Here is an 18,437-nt window from a genome sequence, read left to right on the forward strand (position 1 = left end):
TGAAACAGTAACATCGCTCATCTACATTTGCTCTGTGTTTGTCTGTTATCATCTATGTGCTGAATGGACTGAACTCTGTTGTCACACTTTAACAACCTTCAAACGTCAGAAAATCTCCCAGCGAGTCATTTCCTTATTGTCAGCCTCGTCGAGCCTGAGTGGCACACACACCTGGACGTTGATTTAATGTCTGCATGTGCACAAGTCAATACGCAGTTAGGCCTTCCTCCATCACTGTAATATACTCTAGAATAAAGAGTTAAGCCACATCTATCGTATGCAGCTGCTCACTACAATAATTCATTAGGATTCATGAATTAATCCTAATATTTGCCTCACTTTTTTAACGTAAACTGTCACGGACTCCTCACAAGGCAAACATCTCCATGTAAGATACACAGAGTGGACGAGACTGAACAAGCAGCAGGGCTGATAATGAACCACAGAGACCGTAGACAAACATTAACATTGATAATAACTCGGGGGGCATCCATCTGTTGCTGTCTGTTTCTCCTGTTCCAGCCAATGAAAGGGCTTACCTGCTCTACAGCTGTGTGCACGCTCTCAGTCACTCTGGAGCGAAACACATTCACCTTACTTTGGTCACTGCTAACGTCCTCTCTCCTGCCCGTCAGTAAATCTTTTCAAACTGCTCACAGTTGTTTGAATGTGCTTGAAGTCCAAACAAAGGTTCCCAGACCAAAGTCTGTTTATTCTGGAAAACATTGCTCAGCACAGAAATGATCAAATCTGTTCTTGCACACATAAAACGTGCTGATCGGTGCTGGTAAAGAGCGGAGCGTCTGCCGGGAACACAAGCCGGGAAGGTTAAGATCCCGCGGTCGGTTTGTTTCCACCGGCCTCAGAGTTTATGTCTTCCTCACTCTCCCCAAAAACACAAGTGTTCACGTCTGTGCGGTTTTATCTGTATTTTCAAAATATCTGCCGATTCATGTTCTGTCCTGCTTGTTGTTTTTCAGTGCGAGCATGCACGCAGGTGGCAGACGGCTGATTAAGGTGGATGTCAAGGTGACGAGTCTGTCTGTGCACATTGCTGTTCCCCACACAGTGAGTGAAATGCTGCAAACGCTATAGCTACTGATCAAAACGCTCAACAAGGAAAACTGTCATTGGTTCAGCTTCCAGGCTTTTATTCTTTCTCATTGTTTCTTTAGAATATGCATGAATAAAGTAACTGTTGTAATGGCGATGACCTTGTTCACTGTTATCACTGCTGACTTTGTTTTCTGAGTATCTCCTCCCAGGACAGACAGTGGGTGGGCCCTCTGTGTTGTCTTCCTTTGGGGACCCTGACTTCCTCCCACCACCCAAAAGCATGAATGCCAGTTTAACTGGTGACTCCAAACTGGTCACGGATATGAAGCAGAATACAGTACTGTAGGAATACATGGTTAACCATGTGACTTACAGTTACATACCTGTGCTTGCACCATATTAAAGACTCCGCTGACTAAACCCATGTGACTTTTTGACAGTCAGAGTTCCCTGAAAGGGAACAACCTGTAACATTTTCAACACTTATTCGCTTCCATTCAAAAGTAAGTTTGGCAAAAACCCACTAAAATATCAAAACTGAAAGCAGATCAAGCAGCAGGAAGCAGAAAGTCCCCCCCGTCCTGCCCAGGAGCCATGAGAAAAACAAAATTCCTCCCGAAGACGCCCACATGCCCTGTGTGCATGCCCCACGCATGAACAAGGACTCCAACCAATCACAGAACACTTAGCAACAGGCTTCAGCCAATCAGTCCTCAAGTTTTGGGGGAAACAGAGAGGACTTTTTTCTCCTGTGGTTGACACTGTGAAAAGAAAGAATGAAGGAAACTCGTCCAGTTCCTGAGGAGCAACTTTTGTGTCAGTTCAGCAGCAGCAAAGCAGCAAAGCAGCAAAGCACAACCACGGTCGCCTCCAGGCGGCTTTATACTGGAAGGCAGACGCTGCAATAATTGTTATGTGAAGAAATGTCTTTCAGCCACTTTTCTCCTTTAGTGGTCAGTTCTCTCTTTGTTTCTCTGCCTTTGCACAAGCACATTTCCCTTTCCTGAAACAGGCTTCACAAAGGCCGAGTTCTGTTCAGTTAAGAGCTTCTTCTGTTGTCACACTTCCAAATCGAAAACTGGGAAAAGATGAAGCTGCTTGAACATCATTCCTGTCTAAAACAATAAGAAGGCCTAATGACTTGTCCTGTTAACCTTTGTACTGTCGCCATCGTGCACCTGGTCACATTTTGAGAAATAATGTTTTTATGCCTCCTTAACTGGATTGAAGGCATCATAAATGGAGGCTTTAAAGAGGCCGGTTTTACAGTTCAATGCTTTTTTGGAAGAGCCTCAGCAATCAGTGTTTATTTGAGGCAACTGTATCATGATGTCCCACTCATGACTAGACTCGCTCAGTAAGCAAACTGAACTTCCTGTGGTGAATCACCGCCTCCGCTGAGAGAACAAATGGGCGGATGAGGAAATAGACAGCGATCTGCTGAAAACCGGCGGGTGTGTCTGTGTACTTGTGCTGCTGGTATTTTGTGAGTGTCTTGGTGGGTGGGTGTGAACACGCAGCTCGTGAATGCTAGCCTTTATTCAGTCAGACAGGGGGCAAGTGCTCTGGCCTCTCAGCCAATCACAGCTGGCGTCTGGGGATGGCTCGAGGCGTGCGCCGAGTTATGACATGATGGTGTAGCTGCCCGCAAACACACATGCCTGGAACATGAGAACATTTCTCATCAGCCTTACTTCATCTCTCAGAGTGAAACTTAAGAATGAGCCACAATGCAAATGTCTGGAGATTTATCATCATTAGTTTTATTCATTTTTATGACTATGAAGGATCTCCTGAGGGTTCGGCGCTGCCAGCCCGAATCTTTGTTGTTGTTATTAAGTTGTTGCAAAGTCTCCGTCTGTGTCTCTCTGAGCTTCTGCACTGGAACGACAATGGAGGTGGAACAGGCCTGCAGGGTCGGCGTCTTCCTCTTCTTGCCTTAAAGACAAATGTTAGCCTCAGTGAGGCGAGATGGGAGGAGCCTGTTTTTGAAGAAGTCATTAGAAACCCCCCCCCAGCTCGCTGCCCTACTGCTCGGGAACGCGTTGATGGACCTCAGACGGTGAAAAGTGTGGATCCAAAGTCAGGCAGACCTTAATAGGAGGGAGTGAAGCCCCGATGAGTTTCCTGCTGTCCTCACCGTCTCTGCGTCTGAGGCACTGCAGGCTCCAGTTGGTTCAGATGAAATTTGTTTTTTAGCTGAACTGTTTAATCTGAATCTAACTCCAGGAGAGAATTCCTGTAGGGCTGGTCAGGGGTCAATAAATCAACTTCTTCCAATCTGCCACAGATTGGAAGAATGTTGGCTCATTTGAAATAATCTGTAACACTGAGGTGTTTATCCTACTAAACAAACTTCCAGTTAAAAACTCATCCAGGGACGAGTCCGGAATAAAGAGGTCAAATCTTTATATCATTTTATTATTAAGAGTTTGCAAAACAAGGCGTTATTAGAGCAAAAGGCCTTATCTGCACACAGGGCCGGTCCGTGGCATAGGCCGTATAGGCAAATGCTAAGGGCGCCGTCCATCAGGGGGCGCCACGCCAGTGCCACAAATGTTGAAAAAAAAAAGAAAAGTTGGTACTATTATTTCTAAATACAAAAAATAATCCCACGTTAATTAAAATGCAAAGTAAAGCTTATTTAATAGAAATATTATTTGTTACAACATTACGCCCCCCCCCCCCCCCCCCCCTCCCCGCACGGTGCGCCCCCTCCCTTCCCGTATCATGGTTCCTTTTGGACGTCGCCACATCAAAAAGTCAACACAAGATGTCAAAAAGGCCAAAACTGTCAGGTGCCCAGGGAAGAAAAAAGAGAAAAGAAGAGGAGGAGAAACGAGAAAAAGACAGAGGTAGGTAACGTTAGCCTACATGAAATTATTTGTCTGAATGTGATAGTAACCTAAATTTTTAGCATTAAGCTAATGTTACATGATTCGCTAATTGCTAATCAATAAATAGCTAGTTAACTGTTTTAACGTCAGTTAATATTGTGGAGGGGGCTAAATTGTTATGGAAAATAATAATGTAACGTTAGGTAATTACAGTACTCCCACCTTTCCCACCATTCCTCATTTGTATTCATCTTTTAAGCAGGTGTTTTTTGTTTACATTGTTATTGCCTTCTGGTTAGCTAACGTTTACCCTGCAGGTAATAGTCACTTTTCCACCCCTGTATATATTATAGTTGTAAGCCTAGTTGTTAAAGCGCACATCATTAATGTTAATTAAGCAATATCACATGAGAGGGAATGCTGTTTTTTAATATGAGCACTGCTGTGATTCGGTCAAAGATAATCATAACATAACATTCTCATATGATATTATACTGTTACTTTGCATTCTGCTATTCAGCATTTCACTGTAATGATGACAATAAATTGAATCGAATCTAATTTGCATATCAGTTAACATCATACATATATCTCTTTGGTTTTTCATTTATATTATATCATTTCATTTTATTCCTGGAATCATATGTTTTTATTATTAGACTTTAATACTCAGTGGTGTCACATACTCCTCTCTTCAGATGCACTGTTGAAGTTTCTAAATCCCACCCCTGGGCCATCTACCACATCTACCGCTGCTGCCTCCACTTCAGCAGCACAACCCAGCCATGATGCAGCAGCATGGTAAATGGCCTGCATTTGTATAGCGCTTTACTAGTCCCTAAGGACCCCAAAGCGCTTTACACTACATTCAGTCATTCACCCATTCACACACACATTCACACACTGGTGATGGCAGCTACATTGTAGCCACAGCTGCCCTGGGGCGCACTGACAGAGGCGAGGCTGCCGGACACTGGCGCCACCGGGCCCTCTGACCACCACCAGCAGGCAAACACGGGGTTAGTATCTTGCCCAAGGATATTTGGCATGCAGCCAGGAGGCAGCCTGGGATCGAACCACCGACCTTCTGGTTAGTGACTGACCTGCTCTGCCACCTGAGCTACAGCCACCCCACCCGCATCAAGCGGTCTTCCTGTTGCCTCCACCTCAGCAGCACAACCCACCAGTTTTGCAGCAGCATCAAGCAGTGTTATTGTATTTCATATATTCATTTTTTTATTTTTTGTATTCATTTATTTATTCATATATTTTTTTATCTTGTTAATTATTCTGATTGTGAATTTGCTTTCTTTAAGTAAAAAAAAAGGTCAAAGACAAAGCTATTCGGTTTCTTGTGAGTACATACACTACACTGCCGATGTAGGGGGGGCGCCACCTAAAATCTTGCCTAGGGCGCCAGATTGGTTAGGGCCGGGCCTGTCTGCACAACACCAAAGACCCACACAGTTCTTTTAATGGCACAGCCTGCCAGCAATGTAGCAATCACCTGATAACACCTCAGTGTCCCCAGCAGGAAACCTCCAACTCCAGATAAGTGTGATTCAGAGCTCATATCTCAGAATCAAGCTTAAAATAGTGCCTTCATCTAAAACCAACCAGGACAGAAGAAAGCACCTGCTGCCCTCACTTTGACCCCCTGGGTCCTAAAACCTTTCAGGGTTTCCCAAACTGCAGAATCAAAAGAGTTCCAAGTATGAAAAATCAGTCGGCCTGAGATGATACTCATGGGAAATCCAGTTAGTTTCCTGTGTTCATGGCCTTGATAAGTGGGGCCTTTTTTGTAACAACATAATGTCTGCCTTTAAAGACTGACCCACAGCCTGCACCCAGATAATTACTCATTTTCAGGGATTTAAAGGTGTCCCGTGTGGAAGCACTTAAGCATAGAAAAAAACAAGTGCTCGTACGAATGAATGTGAATGTTGAGGCATGTTGTATGTTTGAGTTCTCTGGGAAAGTAGAAAGGTGCTGTGTAAGAATCAGCCCATTTACCAGACTTTAGCCCCAGTGAGGTCACCTGAGGCAGGGGTGGAGATCTCAAGCCTGTAGGCGACTAAACGCTGGTGGTGTAAGTCCCCACCAGCTGGCAGCTATATGAGGCGAGTCGCCTACATTTGTGCTCGGGCTGCCCAATTAACTAATTAAAATAAAACATATTATATGTATATTTTGCTTAAAGGTAACAAATTGACAAAATAAAATGCATTTAAAAATTGGACTAAATTTCATTATAATTCTTGTTCAGTCTAAACCATATGAAGTTAAATATATCATGTGTTTCTCTAATAAAACATGTCTATTAACACCTGAATTAAAATACATTGGCAAAGACAGACTTAAATATACATATGAACGAGAATGTAACAGGAAGCATGTGTGGCCGGTGTAACGTGGGAAAAACTGTTGTAGCATAATAACTTTTTTTAAACCCTTCTTACTACGTTTAGATGAAACGGGATATTGGGAATGAGCCACCTGGCTGTGGAGACACGGATCACTGGTTAGACTGCATGTTTGGATTCGATGTTCCAAAACAGTCCTTTGTTTCGTGAAACTGCTCTGGGTTGTGTTTTGAGAAAAGGTGGAAAGTTTCAGCAAAGGCTCCAAAAGCTGGATACACGTCTAGTCCGAAAAAGGTTTTCCAATTTAAAAGAAAAAGAAATGTGTGTTTGATACGTTTCAGTGAAAAGTGTTTCCTGATGGTTTTCTTTCTGTTTTATTGTTTTTAATAATGATATTAAAATACTAATAAAGTCGTTCTTCTTGAGGCTTAAAAGCATTTTGCTGGTCACCCTTGTACACGAGGCTGGTTTGTTTCCCTGTTATGAAGTTTACATCCATAGTTTCATATTTCTAATATCAAACTGTGTTTATTAGTGTTTGCCAAATGTGTGAAGGTCACTTGGCTGAAAGTCAAGCTGTGAACTTTTAATAACAATTAGGCTCCAGTAGTCATTTCCCAGGGAGAGGAAAAGAGCAGAGGAAATGTCACTGCCTCTGAGAAGCTTAAACATGACTTTTCGTCGTTTGCCATTGGTTGGCTGTGAAGCAGCAGATGAGCTGAGCCTGTCAGAGGCACTGTTGGATAAACAAACTTTGCTTATCTGTTGCTCGCAATGGCTACTGACGCACGTAGTATAGAGTGGAGAACATCATTTAAAAGTGTAAGAAAAATATTTTCAATGCAATTCAGTTTTATTTATACAGCACCAAATCACAGCAACCGTCGCCCCAGACGCTTTATATTGTACGCTAGACCCTACAATAATACATACAGAAAACCCAACAATCATATGACCCCCTATGAGCAGCACTTTGGCAACAGTGGGAAGGAAAAACTCCCTTTTAACAGGAAGAAACCTCGGCAGAACCAGGCTCAGGGAGGGGCGGGGCCATCTGCTGTGACTGGTTGGGGTGAGAGAAGGAAGACAGGACGAAGACATGCTGTGGAAGAGAAACCAAATAGATTCAGCCACACTGCTGCAAGTCACATAAACCACTGACTAATTTCCCCTGTCAGATTCCACAGTGTGTGGAATCTATTCCAGCATTTCTATGACAAAGGTCCATATTACATTTTAATACAAAGAAATATAAATTAGTACCATTCTTTGACCGAAACGCCTTTATTGTATTAATCTTTGTTTCTGTTGTCATCTACTCAGGGAAAACGCCCCGACTCACAGAAACGGGCAGATATAACGGCACACGCGATTAAAGACCTCTCCATCGGCTCGCTGCGCAAAGAGTTTGTGCAAGCGGAACAAAAACCTGCAGCGATTAAATTTTTTTAGCTGACAACCAGAAAAAAAAAAGAAAAAAGGAAGAGGTAGACAAGTGAGTGGATAGTTTTTAATAAAAAAAGAACCCATAGGGTTTCATACAAAAACATCTGCACGTATCAAGAGCGTATTACAAACATATTTTCTCACAAATGAGTCATTAACAGTGATTTCCCTGCGCCCTGAAAGAACAGAAGTTGTGAATTCACAGAAGTGGAACTCTTAAATGAAATGTTGTCTGGGACAACTGCAGATCAGATACAAGGATCCTCAGATAAAGTGCGTTCCATCGAGAGCGTGTGGTATGGACGGCACTCGCAGTAATTAGCACCAGTCACCAAGCTGTGGTGACTGGAGGAAGTTGCATATCTCCACATCAAAAACATTGTTCAGTTGAACAGAGTCTTCTGGGCAGTAGGAGAGTCAAAAGCGATCAAAAAGTGCAACAATATAGGAATAAAGGACTTTTTTCAAACACTGGTAACACTACTGACATTTAAGGAAGAAATTTACATGCTGTGATTCTGAAAAGCAACAGTGTTCCCAACAATTTCGTAACAGCGATGCAAACTGAGTGGACTGGTAAAAGGATGTTTCCTTTTGAGTAGTCCTGTAAAAATACAGGCTTGGAGTGCAATGAGAAAAAGCCACGGTGCCACAGCAGGCCAGTGCTCGGCCCAGTAACAAAGTCATAGTGGCTGTAAATGGAGAGTCTCTGGAAAGGGCAGCTTATTCAGAAATGCAGCATATCACTGTGCCATCGGGCCTCAACATCTCTGGTCTGAGGAGCACGAGCAGGAAGACTCATAAGCGATGAAGCAGGTTGAAGGCAGCTGACATAACAAACGACCAACATTTCAGTCCACCTCCACACTCGTGCCTTTACTTCTCCATCCAACCTCCTCTGGAGTTCAGACCTTCTGCCTGTTTTCAAGTTTGGTCCTTAACAGGTAGACCACAGTTCCACGGTTCCCACTGGTGGACTTCAGCAGACCGGCAGCATGTGAGCATTGCCGTTGAACTCCTCCTCCGCCTGAAAAAACACGTAATTCCTTTTAGTTATCTCAAGGAACGCAACTTCTTACTAACAGGACACTTTTAAGTTACCAGAGATGCTTACCTCACTGTAGGCTGGCGGCGCTGGGTACTGGAAGGCTGGTGCGTTCATAAAGATGGGACTGTCATCGCCGTCAAAGTCATCAAGGAGAGGTGTGAGAGGCTGGTCTAGGCGGCAGTCCCGGGTCACGTCGCAGTAGCTCGGAGGTTCAGAAGGCATCCTGAGAGACACCCAGCTCTGGGAGGCAGTGCTGGCTGAACTGTCCTGGCTGCTCACACTGTTGCTGCGGCTGCCCATACCGGCAGTCCCAATGACCAAAGGCAACTCCAGGATCAGCTTGTCACTACCAGGAATGTGTACGTAAATCTATGATGCAGAAAAACACAGTTATTAACACCAATGTTTACGAGATAAACACCAAAACTTTCAGAAACTGAAGGCTCACCATCAGAGCGTACTCCACGCGGATGATGTTGCAGCCCAGCATGGATGGTTTGATCTTCGGTACCCTGATAGTTTTTCCCTGCCAGGCGTCGCACATCCCAGAGATGATGTGGTTACCACGCACCGAGGACAGCTTCTGGCGTAGGATCTTGGTGCGGCCGTTTGCCTGGTAGGTGTGTTTGGCTATGATGGCAGCCTTGGGCACAACAATGCGGGAGCAGGTGTTCTCAAACTTCGCATTGATGCAGATCTCTTCGCCTTCACAGAATCCACGCCGGTCAATTTTTGCATTCAATGACACCTGACCGTCAGGGATGAACATGCAGGTGACTTTCTTCTCCTTCATGCCACCTGCTGGAGACTGAAGAGCAGCAGAAAGGCTGTTCGGTTATGCAGTCCCAAGCTTCAATGACAAAAACACTGACTATGTTCTGGCATTAGTGAACTCACCAGCAGGTCTGGGGTGTTGACATCCAGTGGCTCCTCCACCTCGAAACATTTCTTGCACTCTAGCACGGGCTGCTGCGGCCTCTCCATCAGGGCTTTGACACAGTACTGGACGTAGCCGAACTTCCCCTTGTATGACGACACCAGTTGCCTGTAAGAACCGTTATTGCTCCATCACTTGTAAGTCGGTGGAGAGGTGCACACTGTATCTCTTTAGATAACGGAAAATCATGCGTCACATAGCGCATCCTCACCCTTGCTGAGGGAGCTCGAATCCAAACGTGTACTCGTACTTGTTGCCAGGTCTCAACACCACGGAGCCGTCAGAGTCTGGAAAAGAAAGTAAACCGTTTACAGCAATATTCATGCACAGCAGGTTTCACGGCTGCCCTGACAATTCTTACAACACCCACAAACATGTTTTAAGCCGGTAAATGTCGAACACACATTCCAGGATATCCAGCATAAAGGTACCTGTGGGCTGGTCTTGCAGCCGCAGGACCGTTTCATGTCTGAGGTACTCGGCCTCCTGTCGGCACCGCTGCTTGCCTTTAGCGTACTCCACCTTGGCGCAGCCCAGACCCAGAAGCTTCAGCGCGGACACCCGCATCATTTCGCTGACTTCCACTTCGACACGGCCGGACACCGTGTCTCCGCCGCAGTAAAAACTCTTACTGGGATCGGAAAAGATTATCTGAAAGATTTTAACTTTCTTCGTCATCGCCACCATGATTGACGACCTCGAAAATGGACAAAATGAGCTGAATCGTGAAACTTCACAAATAAATCCCTTGGAAACTACCGATAATCCAAACACGTCGAGCGACCGATTCACTTTGCTGTAAACAAAGGGAGGAGGCAGTTTTTATGAGCGGGGCACGAGGAGGCAGAATGAACAGCATGGCTCAGTGCGTGCACACCGCTCTGATTGGTGGAGAAAACTTTGTTTGTGTCAGCCCTGCCCAATCAGCGCAACGAAACAACGCGTGTACACCGCGTGGCTGGGAGAATGTACAGCGTGCTCAGCAGATGCGCGCACAGGAAACTGGAAGTACACAGAGAGAACATTGCATTTATAGTAAACACGTTAAAACGTGTGAAATCTTGGCCTGACAATGAGTCAACCCAGTATCACATGTAGGGGAAACTTGAAAGCTCACAGTATCACAAACGACACCCTTTTAGCTCCTACCGCAAAGCACACTGTGCGCTGTCGATCTTACGTGCTGTTTAATATTTAGTATTTACTGTTATATTCACATAGATCATCGCGATGTTGTTTATTATGTTGCTCTTTTCTTTCTTCTGCCTGTTTTCTCTTTTTCTTTCTCAACAGGTGATTGATATTTGTATTTTTTTGTCTGCTTATTTTGTTGGTTTTTGTTTTTTGCCCTTTATCTCCGTCCCTCTTCCCCGCTGTTTTTCTTTCCCCTCTTTCTTTTCCCCAGTCAAGTCTGTCCCGTATTTAACAAGTAAAAATAAAATAAACAATAAAAGGTGAATCAATTATCAATCATTATGGCAAGGCTGGGATGGTCCATTTGGTAAAGTAAATCTGTTGGGCATCTTTCTTCGCCTTTAGACAAGAATTCTGATGGCGAAAGAGCCAAACGGGACAGGTAAAAAAAGAAAGCTCACAGTATCACCAAATACTTTGATAAAGTAGAATAAACGAAACAGATTATAATCACTCGCAAAAACAAAAATACATAAGGCACATGAAATTATAAACCTATTGAAATATTTAATTTTTGAACATCTTCAGTTTCACTGTAGCCTTTTTTGTCCAGTAGCTGTTTTAAAGAATGAATCGAACGCTCAAGGTTTCGAGGTCAACACTAAACAGAGGGCTAAAACTGGATGGATATCCTTTATATGAGCTTCAGGGAAATAAGGGAGTGTTTTGTACAATATAAGCATTTAAAAAGGGAAGTCTAATACTGAGTCTTGGTCTAAAACAGGGATGTCAAGCTCATTTTATACTCTTACCTTACATGGATGAGTCAAACTAATTTCAGTCAGTGGCAAGAGTGCAACTATACGTGCAATCAATAAGATCTTTTAACATAAGACAAAGAGCAGCAGGTTCAACATTTCTCAGTTTTTCCTGTAGCAAAAGAAAGAAAGCGAATGACTCTGAGCTTAACCTGCAATTAGTCATGTGCAAAAATAATACATTGAAAATGTAGTTACCTTGGTGTACTGTTAGTGGACACATGGGAGGTTTTCATGAGAAAGAAAGTAAAACTAAAACCTGTGAAGACAAGTATAGACTAAAGAAAATGTATGGCCTCAGGAAAACCCCAACCTAGCCAAGCAGGCTGGGTTGGGGTTTTCCTGGCCCCCAGGCCTCATGTTTGACAGCACTAGTCTAGAAGATGTTAAAATAGCCTGTCCCAACAGCTTCATGACAGCCCATGGAGAAATCTAGCCATTTCTAGGTTAAACCTAGTATTGGAGAACTCCCAGCAGCTTTCTTAGGAACGTCGATATGGTGTCTGGTTCCTGCACGAAGCCGTTCTGAGCTCTGTGAACCTACTTTTTGTAGGTTGTACTTGTTAGGTTCAAGCTAATGGAGTACTGCTGCCTCCTAGTGGAGAAAGTAAGCTACTACAGTATACCAGCGCCCTCTGCATCAAGATCAAACACCCAGTATCAGTGAGTGCTAGTCTCAAGTTTAATAGGACAGTGCAGGAATTAAATCTATGACAAGGCAAGATTTTAAAAATAAAACCTTGATCTTTTCTTTAAAAATAGTCAGTGATAAAATAAAAATCCCCACGTCCCTCAGTAGGTTCTGGAACCATCAGACCTGAACACGTGTAAACATCAACCCTCAGACATCCATGTCCCAAAATCATCATGAAGTACGGAGCTTTAAAATGTATTACCACCAAGTATTCATTGACCTTGTTTCTGCAAGCCAAAGACTTAAACAAGGTCCAAACACAAGTGCCAAGTCAAGGTTTGCTGTAACACGACATCCTTTATTAAATCCTCATTTGCAAAGGTTACAACACGTTTCCTCCAAAGCCAGCGTCAGCCTGGAGAACCGTCTCCTCTCAGGAATCACTGATCCATTCCTGAAAGGAAAAGAACAGATTTCAGACACAGAATGACTGCAGCACCGTCACTAAGTGAAGTCAGTGACATCAATTGTGTTGAATATGTCAGCTGCTTAGCTCGACTCTACAGTTTGTCACTACACTCAACTACTGCCCCAATGGGCTAGGCGTCGTTATAGCAACGACATCATGATCGTTTACCCTCACCCCAAACCAGTCACAGGAGACGACTGCCACCCCCTGAGCCTGGTTCTGCTGGAGCTTCTTTTACATTAAAAGCACCTTTACTGTGAACTGGCCTTATAGAAATACATTTTTATTGAATCAAAGTGACTGAGCGACACCTTCCTGAAAGTGAAGCCTCAACATGTCACTAATCCTGGAATTTTGCTTTTTCATATACCCCTCAGGAAATGTTCCCAACAGGTTCTTCTAAGCTGGTTGCTTGAGAAGCCCACTGGGATGGCTTGCTTTTTGGTCATGTCCACAGCTAAACAGGAACACAGAATCCTGACAGCCTTGGTTCATGACCACTTTGACACACAGACGCACAAACACTACTTACAGCGATCAGCTGCAGTCCTTTCCATGCAGGCAGGACAGCCTTCAGATTCTGAAACACATGGGTTTACAATACAATTTTATTTATATAGCACATTTAAAAACCCGAAGGCACACCAAAGTGCTTCACAGTAATATGGAGAGTTTATTAAATTATTGGAGCGTGTCCTGTCATGTTCTAATGAAGACCGTCTTTAGACCCAGGCCTGCTTGCTGCAGGCTTCAGTTAACTGTCAAGTCTAAAGTTAATTGTTCACCTGCACATTTCATTTTCACTGCTGTCACTTTGCATGCGAGCAGCTGGCTTTTCCTCATACTGGAGAAGTTTTAATGTTGATTACGGTAACAAGTGCTGCTGTTTTTGATGCTCGGAAAGAATTCCTCCATGCCACCTGAGCTCATCGTCGCGGTAACTGCTCTGCCTCTTTGCTCCAGATCTCTCCCTCTTTTTAAAATTTCCAAATGTTGCTGAAAACCTCATGTTGTGAGTTTTATAGAGTTCAGGGATTTTCAGAGATCATTCATTTAAAAAAATATTAAATTTAAAAAAAGAAACTGTTAAAGCAGGCTCGTGGTATGCACAGAACCTCACGGTACTCACACTATACCGATTACTCCTATCCATGTTTATCTGTGTGGTCCACCCTAACCAGTGATATGAAAACAGTCCACTGATAAGACTTGTAAACAATGACAGAATAGAAAATCTATGGAGCAGTTGGTAATATTTGACAGACACTTGTTCTGCATCAGTATCTCACAACGTTCATGGCAGTGAACATGTGGGTAAAGCGAAACAGATTTACTTTGTGAGGCATTTCCAACGACACGGCCCTACAGAGAAAGGTCTGTCGGGATAGACCTCAGCATACTACGGAGCATAAATGATATGCACGACTACATCAAGCACCAGTCAATTTCTTACTTGAACTTGATTTATTTCAGCGTCTTCAGTTGGACAGTCTGCTGCTTCCTCCTAACAATAGAGGGTTTGTCACTTGCACCTCGTGGGAAACATGTTGACACTTACAGGGGAATGAGGTGTGGCAGCAACATTTTGGCACAACCTGCTGATACAAAATTATTTTAGTTGCACAAGATAAACAGCGTTAGAAACAAGAGAATCTGCATATGCACTTGTTCTTACTCTGTGCAAAAACACATTTCCACAGACATTAGTAAGGAAGGACCAAGGCTCCAGCCCCTTTTGTCCTTTGGGCCAATCCTCACCTTCATTACTGCAGTTGAAACCTTGGATCAGGACATGATCAGTTGTGGCAGCAGAAACCTGGAAAAAGGTAAACAGTGAGCTCAGCAGTTGATGCAGGGTTACTGGGACAAACACCATGGCTGATTACAAAAGCAATTCATTTTCAGATCAGCAACAAAAATTAAGTTGCAGGAAAAAAACAAAAACAGCTTTATTTGATGAGTACGGATCCACGAGTAATGCAGTGTGTACCAACATGTTTACCAGGACTCCAAACACAAGCAGTCGGGAGACCAACGATGCCATTTGTTGAGTTCATCTTGCACTGACTTTTGAACAAACCAGCTAACGAAGCAGCTGGCTGCAGATACCACACAGTGCTGCCATTGTGGCTCCAATTCACTTCTCCTTGAGATTAACATTCATTCTAACAGATCTTGTTTTTCCTTTTGCACATCTTGATTCACTGATTTAATCATGTGTCAGTCTGGTTTTCACTGTGGTGGACATTTACATCGTGGGAGTGATATGGATGCAGAAACGCGACGTACCGTTTACTGCTGCCTCAGTGCAGAAAGTCAGGTCAAGAGGAAAACCTGCCAGAAGGAGGTAGGATGGAGGTCAGCGGGACTTCAACAACACTCAGTTTGTGGTTACAGTGCAGCAGGTGTTCAGAGAGGCAGCTGTCACTCACACTTCAGAGCAGTTGAACATATTAAGCCAATCATCATTACTTGGTCTACAGCACATTAGTCCTCAAGCACGACTTACCGAGTTGGACTGAAGCGTCGTCTGCGACACCTGCAGGGAAACGGTACAGTTTCTCGTTTTAACAAGTTTTCAAACTGAAATTTCAGGTCAGTTTACAGAACACGCGAGGTCACCAACAGATGTTAGTTCTCATTAGTAACACTGCTGCGGAAAGTCTGCAGCAGTGGGTTGCAAGAGAATATATTGCTCTTTGCACTGCATAAGCTTTATGGCCCACTTGACAGAACCAGAGCTCATACTGTGCTAATCAACAGTCATGCGTGAAAGTAGTGTGTCATATTCATTTTGGTGCTTCACCACTGCTAAAGCAGGTTTTTGTTTTTTTAAAACACAGGAAGAAATGGATATTTAGCTGAGGCACCACAGCCAAGCAGATTATGGTTGGACTCTAAAGCCCATTTCTGTTGTTGAAGTGAAAACAGCCACTGTTTATCTTCTGCTTTGTTGCTTGGATTAACAAATCTTTAATAGTGCTTTAGCTGAGGCTGACCCATGAGCGTTGCAACCAGACAAAAATCAGCCATTACAGTACAGTTTTGTTGAAACAAACATTAAATACAACTGACCACATGCACCATCGCAGCAGCAAGAACTGTAGAGCCACTGCTCCCCATCACATCCTGCAAAACGAGAAGTTTGTGTTAAATGGGAGGGGATGCAAACTTGTATGTCGAGTGTGTCAGGGTCATTGTCACCACTAAGCAACCAATGATGCAGAGGTGAAAGCAAAACCTGATGTTCTATAGCCACTGTAGCCCAGGGATTAGTCCACAGTGCAGGAAAACCCCAGCAGGTGATTGCACTGTGGCATTGTGGGCAGATACCATATAAAAATATGCATACGATTCAGTTCATAACACCCAAGCTGCATTCTTTCACACGGCAAGAGGTGCACTGCTCTTAATACTCTGGTTTCTTAATTAACAGCACCGTCTCCATGGTAATACAAGCTTAGATATATCAATAAGGCAGGCTTGCCTTGTTAACACTTGCTATGATAATAATGCATCGATGTACAATAGTTTTTGACTACAGGTTACCAGAAACAGTCTTGTCTCTACATTTATACGTTGCACTTCTGGAAACTTCTAAAGGACGGCTTTCACACTCATTTTACGTCGTGGGCCACATGCAGCCCACGTTGGTCTTCACAGGCCTTTTAGAGGACTTAATACAGACATTCAATTATTTCCAAGACCCTGACTGCGCGTCGTTGGAAGCTGATGACGTTTGAGCCTGCCGAATTTTGATTGGTTGACAAGTGAGCCAGAACAGAGCACGGAGCGATAGCAGAGCTCAGAGTACGAAAGAACCACGAAAAAACCCAGAGCGCAAAATATAAAGCAGGAAAAGCACAGACAGCGGCTGCAGCGACGCTTTTCATCATTTTAACTCTTTGTTTCACCTCAGCTTTTCTATTACAGCTTCGCTCTGTCGCGGCTGGCTCACAGACACGCTGTAACACATCCGGCACACTGCCTCCCTCCGACAACAGCGCGCACTGCAGGCTGACGGACAGGCCTCGGAGTGGAGCGGGCAGCAGAAGTGCCCTCTCTGCTCGGCCAGATATTCCTCGGGCACCCCACACTAACATACGCCACGGCGCCTTCCACGTGCGTAGGTCGGGTCGTACTCCCCGCAGAAAGCTAACCAGGCCCTCCGGGAGTCCCGAAGTTAACACCCTGTGTTAACACCAGGTTCGAGCAAATCACAGAGTAAGGACTGTCCTGACTTTGTGATTCTGTGCGGTGAAACGCGATTCTAACCAGAGGAAAACCAGTCGACGGTTTATTTTTTTGTCGTTTTTAAAAATAAATTGGCGCATTGTTGGAAGCTTGTATACTAAAAAACGCGTACAGTTTTAGCGCCAAGCTAGATGTTAGCTATGTTCACAGAGGTTTAAGAGCATCGCATTTAAGTTTTAAATAATAAAACGTATGCAACCACATATCTATATACACACAGAGGACATAACTAACCAACACGCTCAGTTCGGCTTACCTCTCGTCCTCGCATGACGGACCGCAGAGAAAGGAACTCGAGACCCGGCGCAAAGCCCTTTATAGGAAGTGTTACGTCACTCGAAACCGGTTTTCGACACCTACTCACGCGACGCTGCAGATCCGATGCTAAGCAAATACAGTTCCAGCGTCGCTGATAGCAAGAGCCCATACTATTAATGTACAAAGCAGCTGTGTTTATCGCGAGTGTTCTTGTTTGTATAAATTGGTGTCACAATAGCAAATAGCCTTCCTGCAAAGTTTCTAGTGTTTGTGTCTCCACAGGATGCTCCTTTGTGTCTGCCATCACTCACTGCGTTCTACATACGTCACGCGTCTGCTCAGCCTCATTCATTTGAGGGCTTGGCAACAAAATATGCAAGACACGTGACAAGTGCTTTTAGCACAGAGACGTCCACTTTCGGATGAAACAGCAACAGTACTAAATGCAAATTTAAATACTGATCGCATTATGCAACCATCTGATACCAATGTGGTATCAGCATTATCAATCTTTGGATTGATCCGGTGTTCTGGTAATCCATCCTACCCGTTGTTTCTGCGCATGCGCACAACACGAAATTCAGTGGCAAATTGTCCTACCTTTATGAATATTAGCTAGAAAAATACTCTGACGGGTAAAATTAAGTGCCAAACCATGCTACCTTTGTGAATGTTACCTACAAGCATACTTTAACGGGTCTGTTTAACCTTTTGTGTTGACACACGAACGATTTCTAAACAAAACAGGAACTACATTAAAATTCATCGCAGAAAATTAACCAAACACAGCTGAACAATGAAGAAATAAGATTCTAAAATCCAATCAAGTCACAACAAACTATTCAGATCAAAGACTGCACCCAAGTACAAGCTGAGAGAAATGCTGAGCCTCCAAACTCCAGAAACTCACTGTAGTTTTCTTTTTACAAAAAAAAAGTCAAAGAGGGCAAAGTGAAAGACTTGGGAATAATTCAGTTTCATTAAAAAAACAAAAAAAACAAACAAGGTTTTTCCAAAAGTTGTTTATTTTTTGTGGCACTAAGTCCTCTGACTTCATTAGATACCCCACAGACTCATGAGAACTATTCTGTTGGTGCAACAAAGCCATCTTCGGCCCAAAATGAACATGGCATCCTCAAAGTTACTTTGTGAAAACAGCAGAAGTGAAAGCATCAACCCCCCC

General features: G+C 43.8%; 1 protein-coding gene, 1 long non-coding RNA gene and 2 other non-coding genes across 4 annotated transcripts; all 4 read right to left on the reverse strand.

The window, feature by feature from the left end:
* Positions 1-7,752: 7,752 nt before the first annotated feature.
* Positions 7,753-10,503, reverse strand: txnipa (thioredoxin interacting protein a). Its single transcript, XM_085445483.1, has 6 exons — positions 10,119-10,503; positions 9,899-9,974; positions 9,648-9,795; positions 9,199-9,558; positions 8,817-9,119; positions 7,753-8,729 (listed from the first exon to the last, which is right to left on the reverse strand). The coding sequence occupies exons 1-6, from the start codon at positions 10,372-10,374 to the stop codon at positions 8,682-8,684; spliced, it is 1,191 nt and encodes a 396-aa protein (XP_085301609.1). The 5' UTR covers positions 10,375-10,503; the 3' UTR covers positions 7,753-8,681.
* A 3,504-nt stretch (positions 10,504-14,007) lies between these two features.
* Positions 14,008-14,138, reverse strand: LOC146683772 (small nucleolar RNA SNORA18). Its single transcript, XR_014917788.1, has one exon. It is a non-coding gene; the product is annotated as a small nucleolar RNA SNORA18 (small nucleolar RNA).
* Positions 14,139-14,724: 586 nt separating this feature from the next.
* Positions 14,725-14,862, reverse strand: LOC146683773 (small nucleolar RNA SNORA8). The gene has a single exon (XR_014917790.1). It is a non-coding gene; the product is annotated as a small nucleolar RNA SNORA8 (small nucleolar RNA).
* Positions 14,863-15,082: 220 nt separating this feature from the next.
* On the reverse strand, positions 15,083-17,332 carry LOC146683774 (uncharacterized). The gene is made up of 4 exons (XR_014917395.1): positions 17,253-17,332; positions 15,818-15,871; positions 15,252-15,281; positions 15,083-15,175 (listed from the first exon to the last, which is right to left on the reverse strand). It is a non-coding gene; the product is annotated as an uncharacterized LOC146683774 (long non-coding RNA).
* Positions 17,333-18,437: the final 1,105 nt, after the last annotated feature.

Source organism: Copadichromis virginalis, linkage group LG22 (assembly GCF_057382275.1).
Source record: "Copadichromis virginalis isolate Kocher_CV1m ecotype Utaka linkage group LG22, C_Virginalis_male_GT1.1, whole genome shotgun sequence".
NCBI lineage: Eukaryota > Metazoa > Chordata > Actinopteri > Cichliformes > Cichlidae > Copadichromis > Copadichromis virginalis.

What these genes read in the sequence shown, in the direction of transcription:
- txnipa (XM_085445483.1), bottom strand. Translation starts at nt 10,374, where the DNA reads ATGGTGGCGATGACGAAGAAAGTTAAAATCTTTCAGATAATCTTTTCC. An exon ending in TCAACACCCCAGACCTGCTG is followed by an intron (nt 9,559 to 9,647) that starts GTGAGTTCACTA and finishes GCTGCTCTTCAG; the next exon opens with TCTCCAGCAGGTGGCATGAA. An exon ending in CGCCGCCAGCCTACAGTGAG is followed by an intron (nt 8,730 to 8,816) that starts GTAAGCATCTCT and finishes GTGTTTTTTCAG; the next exon opens with GCGGAGGAGGAGTTCAACGG.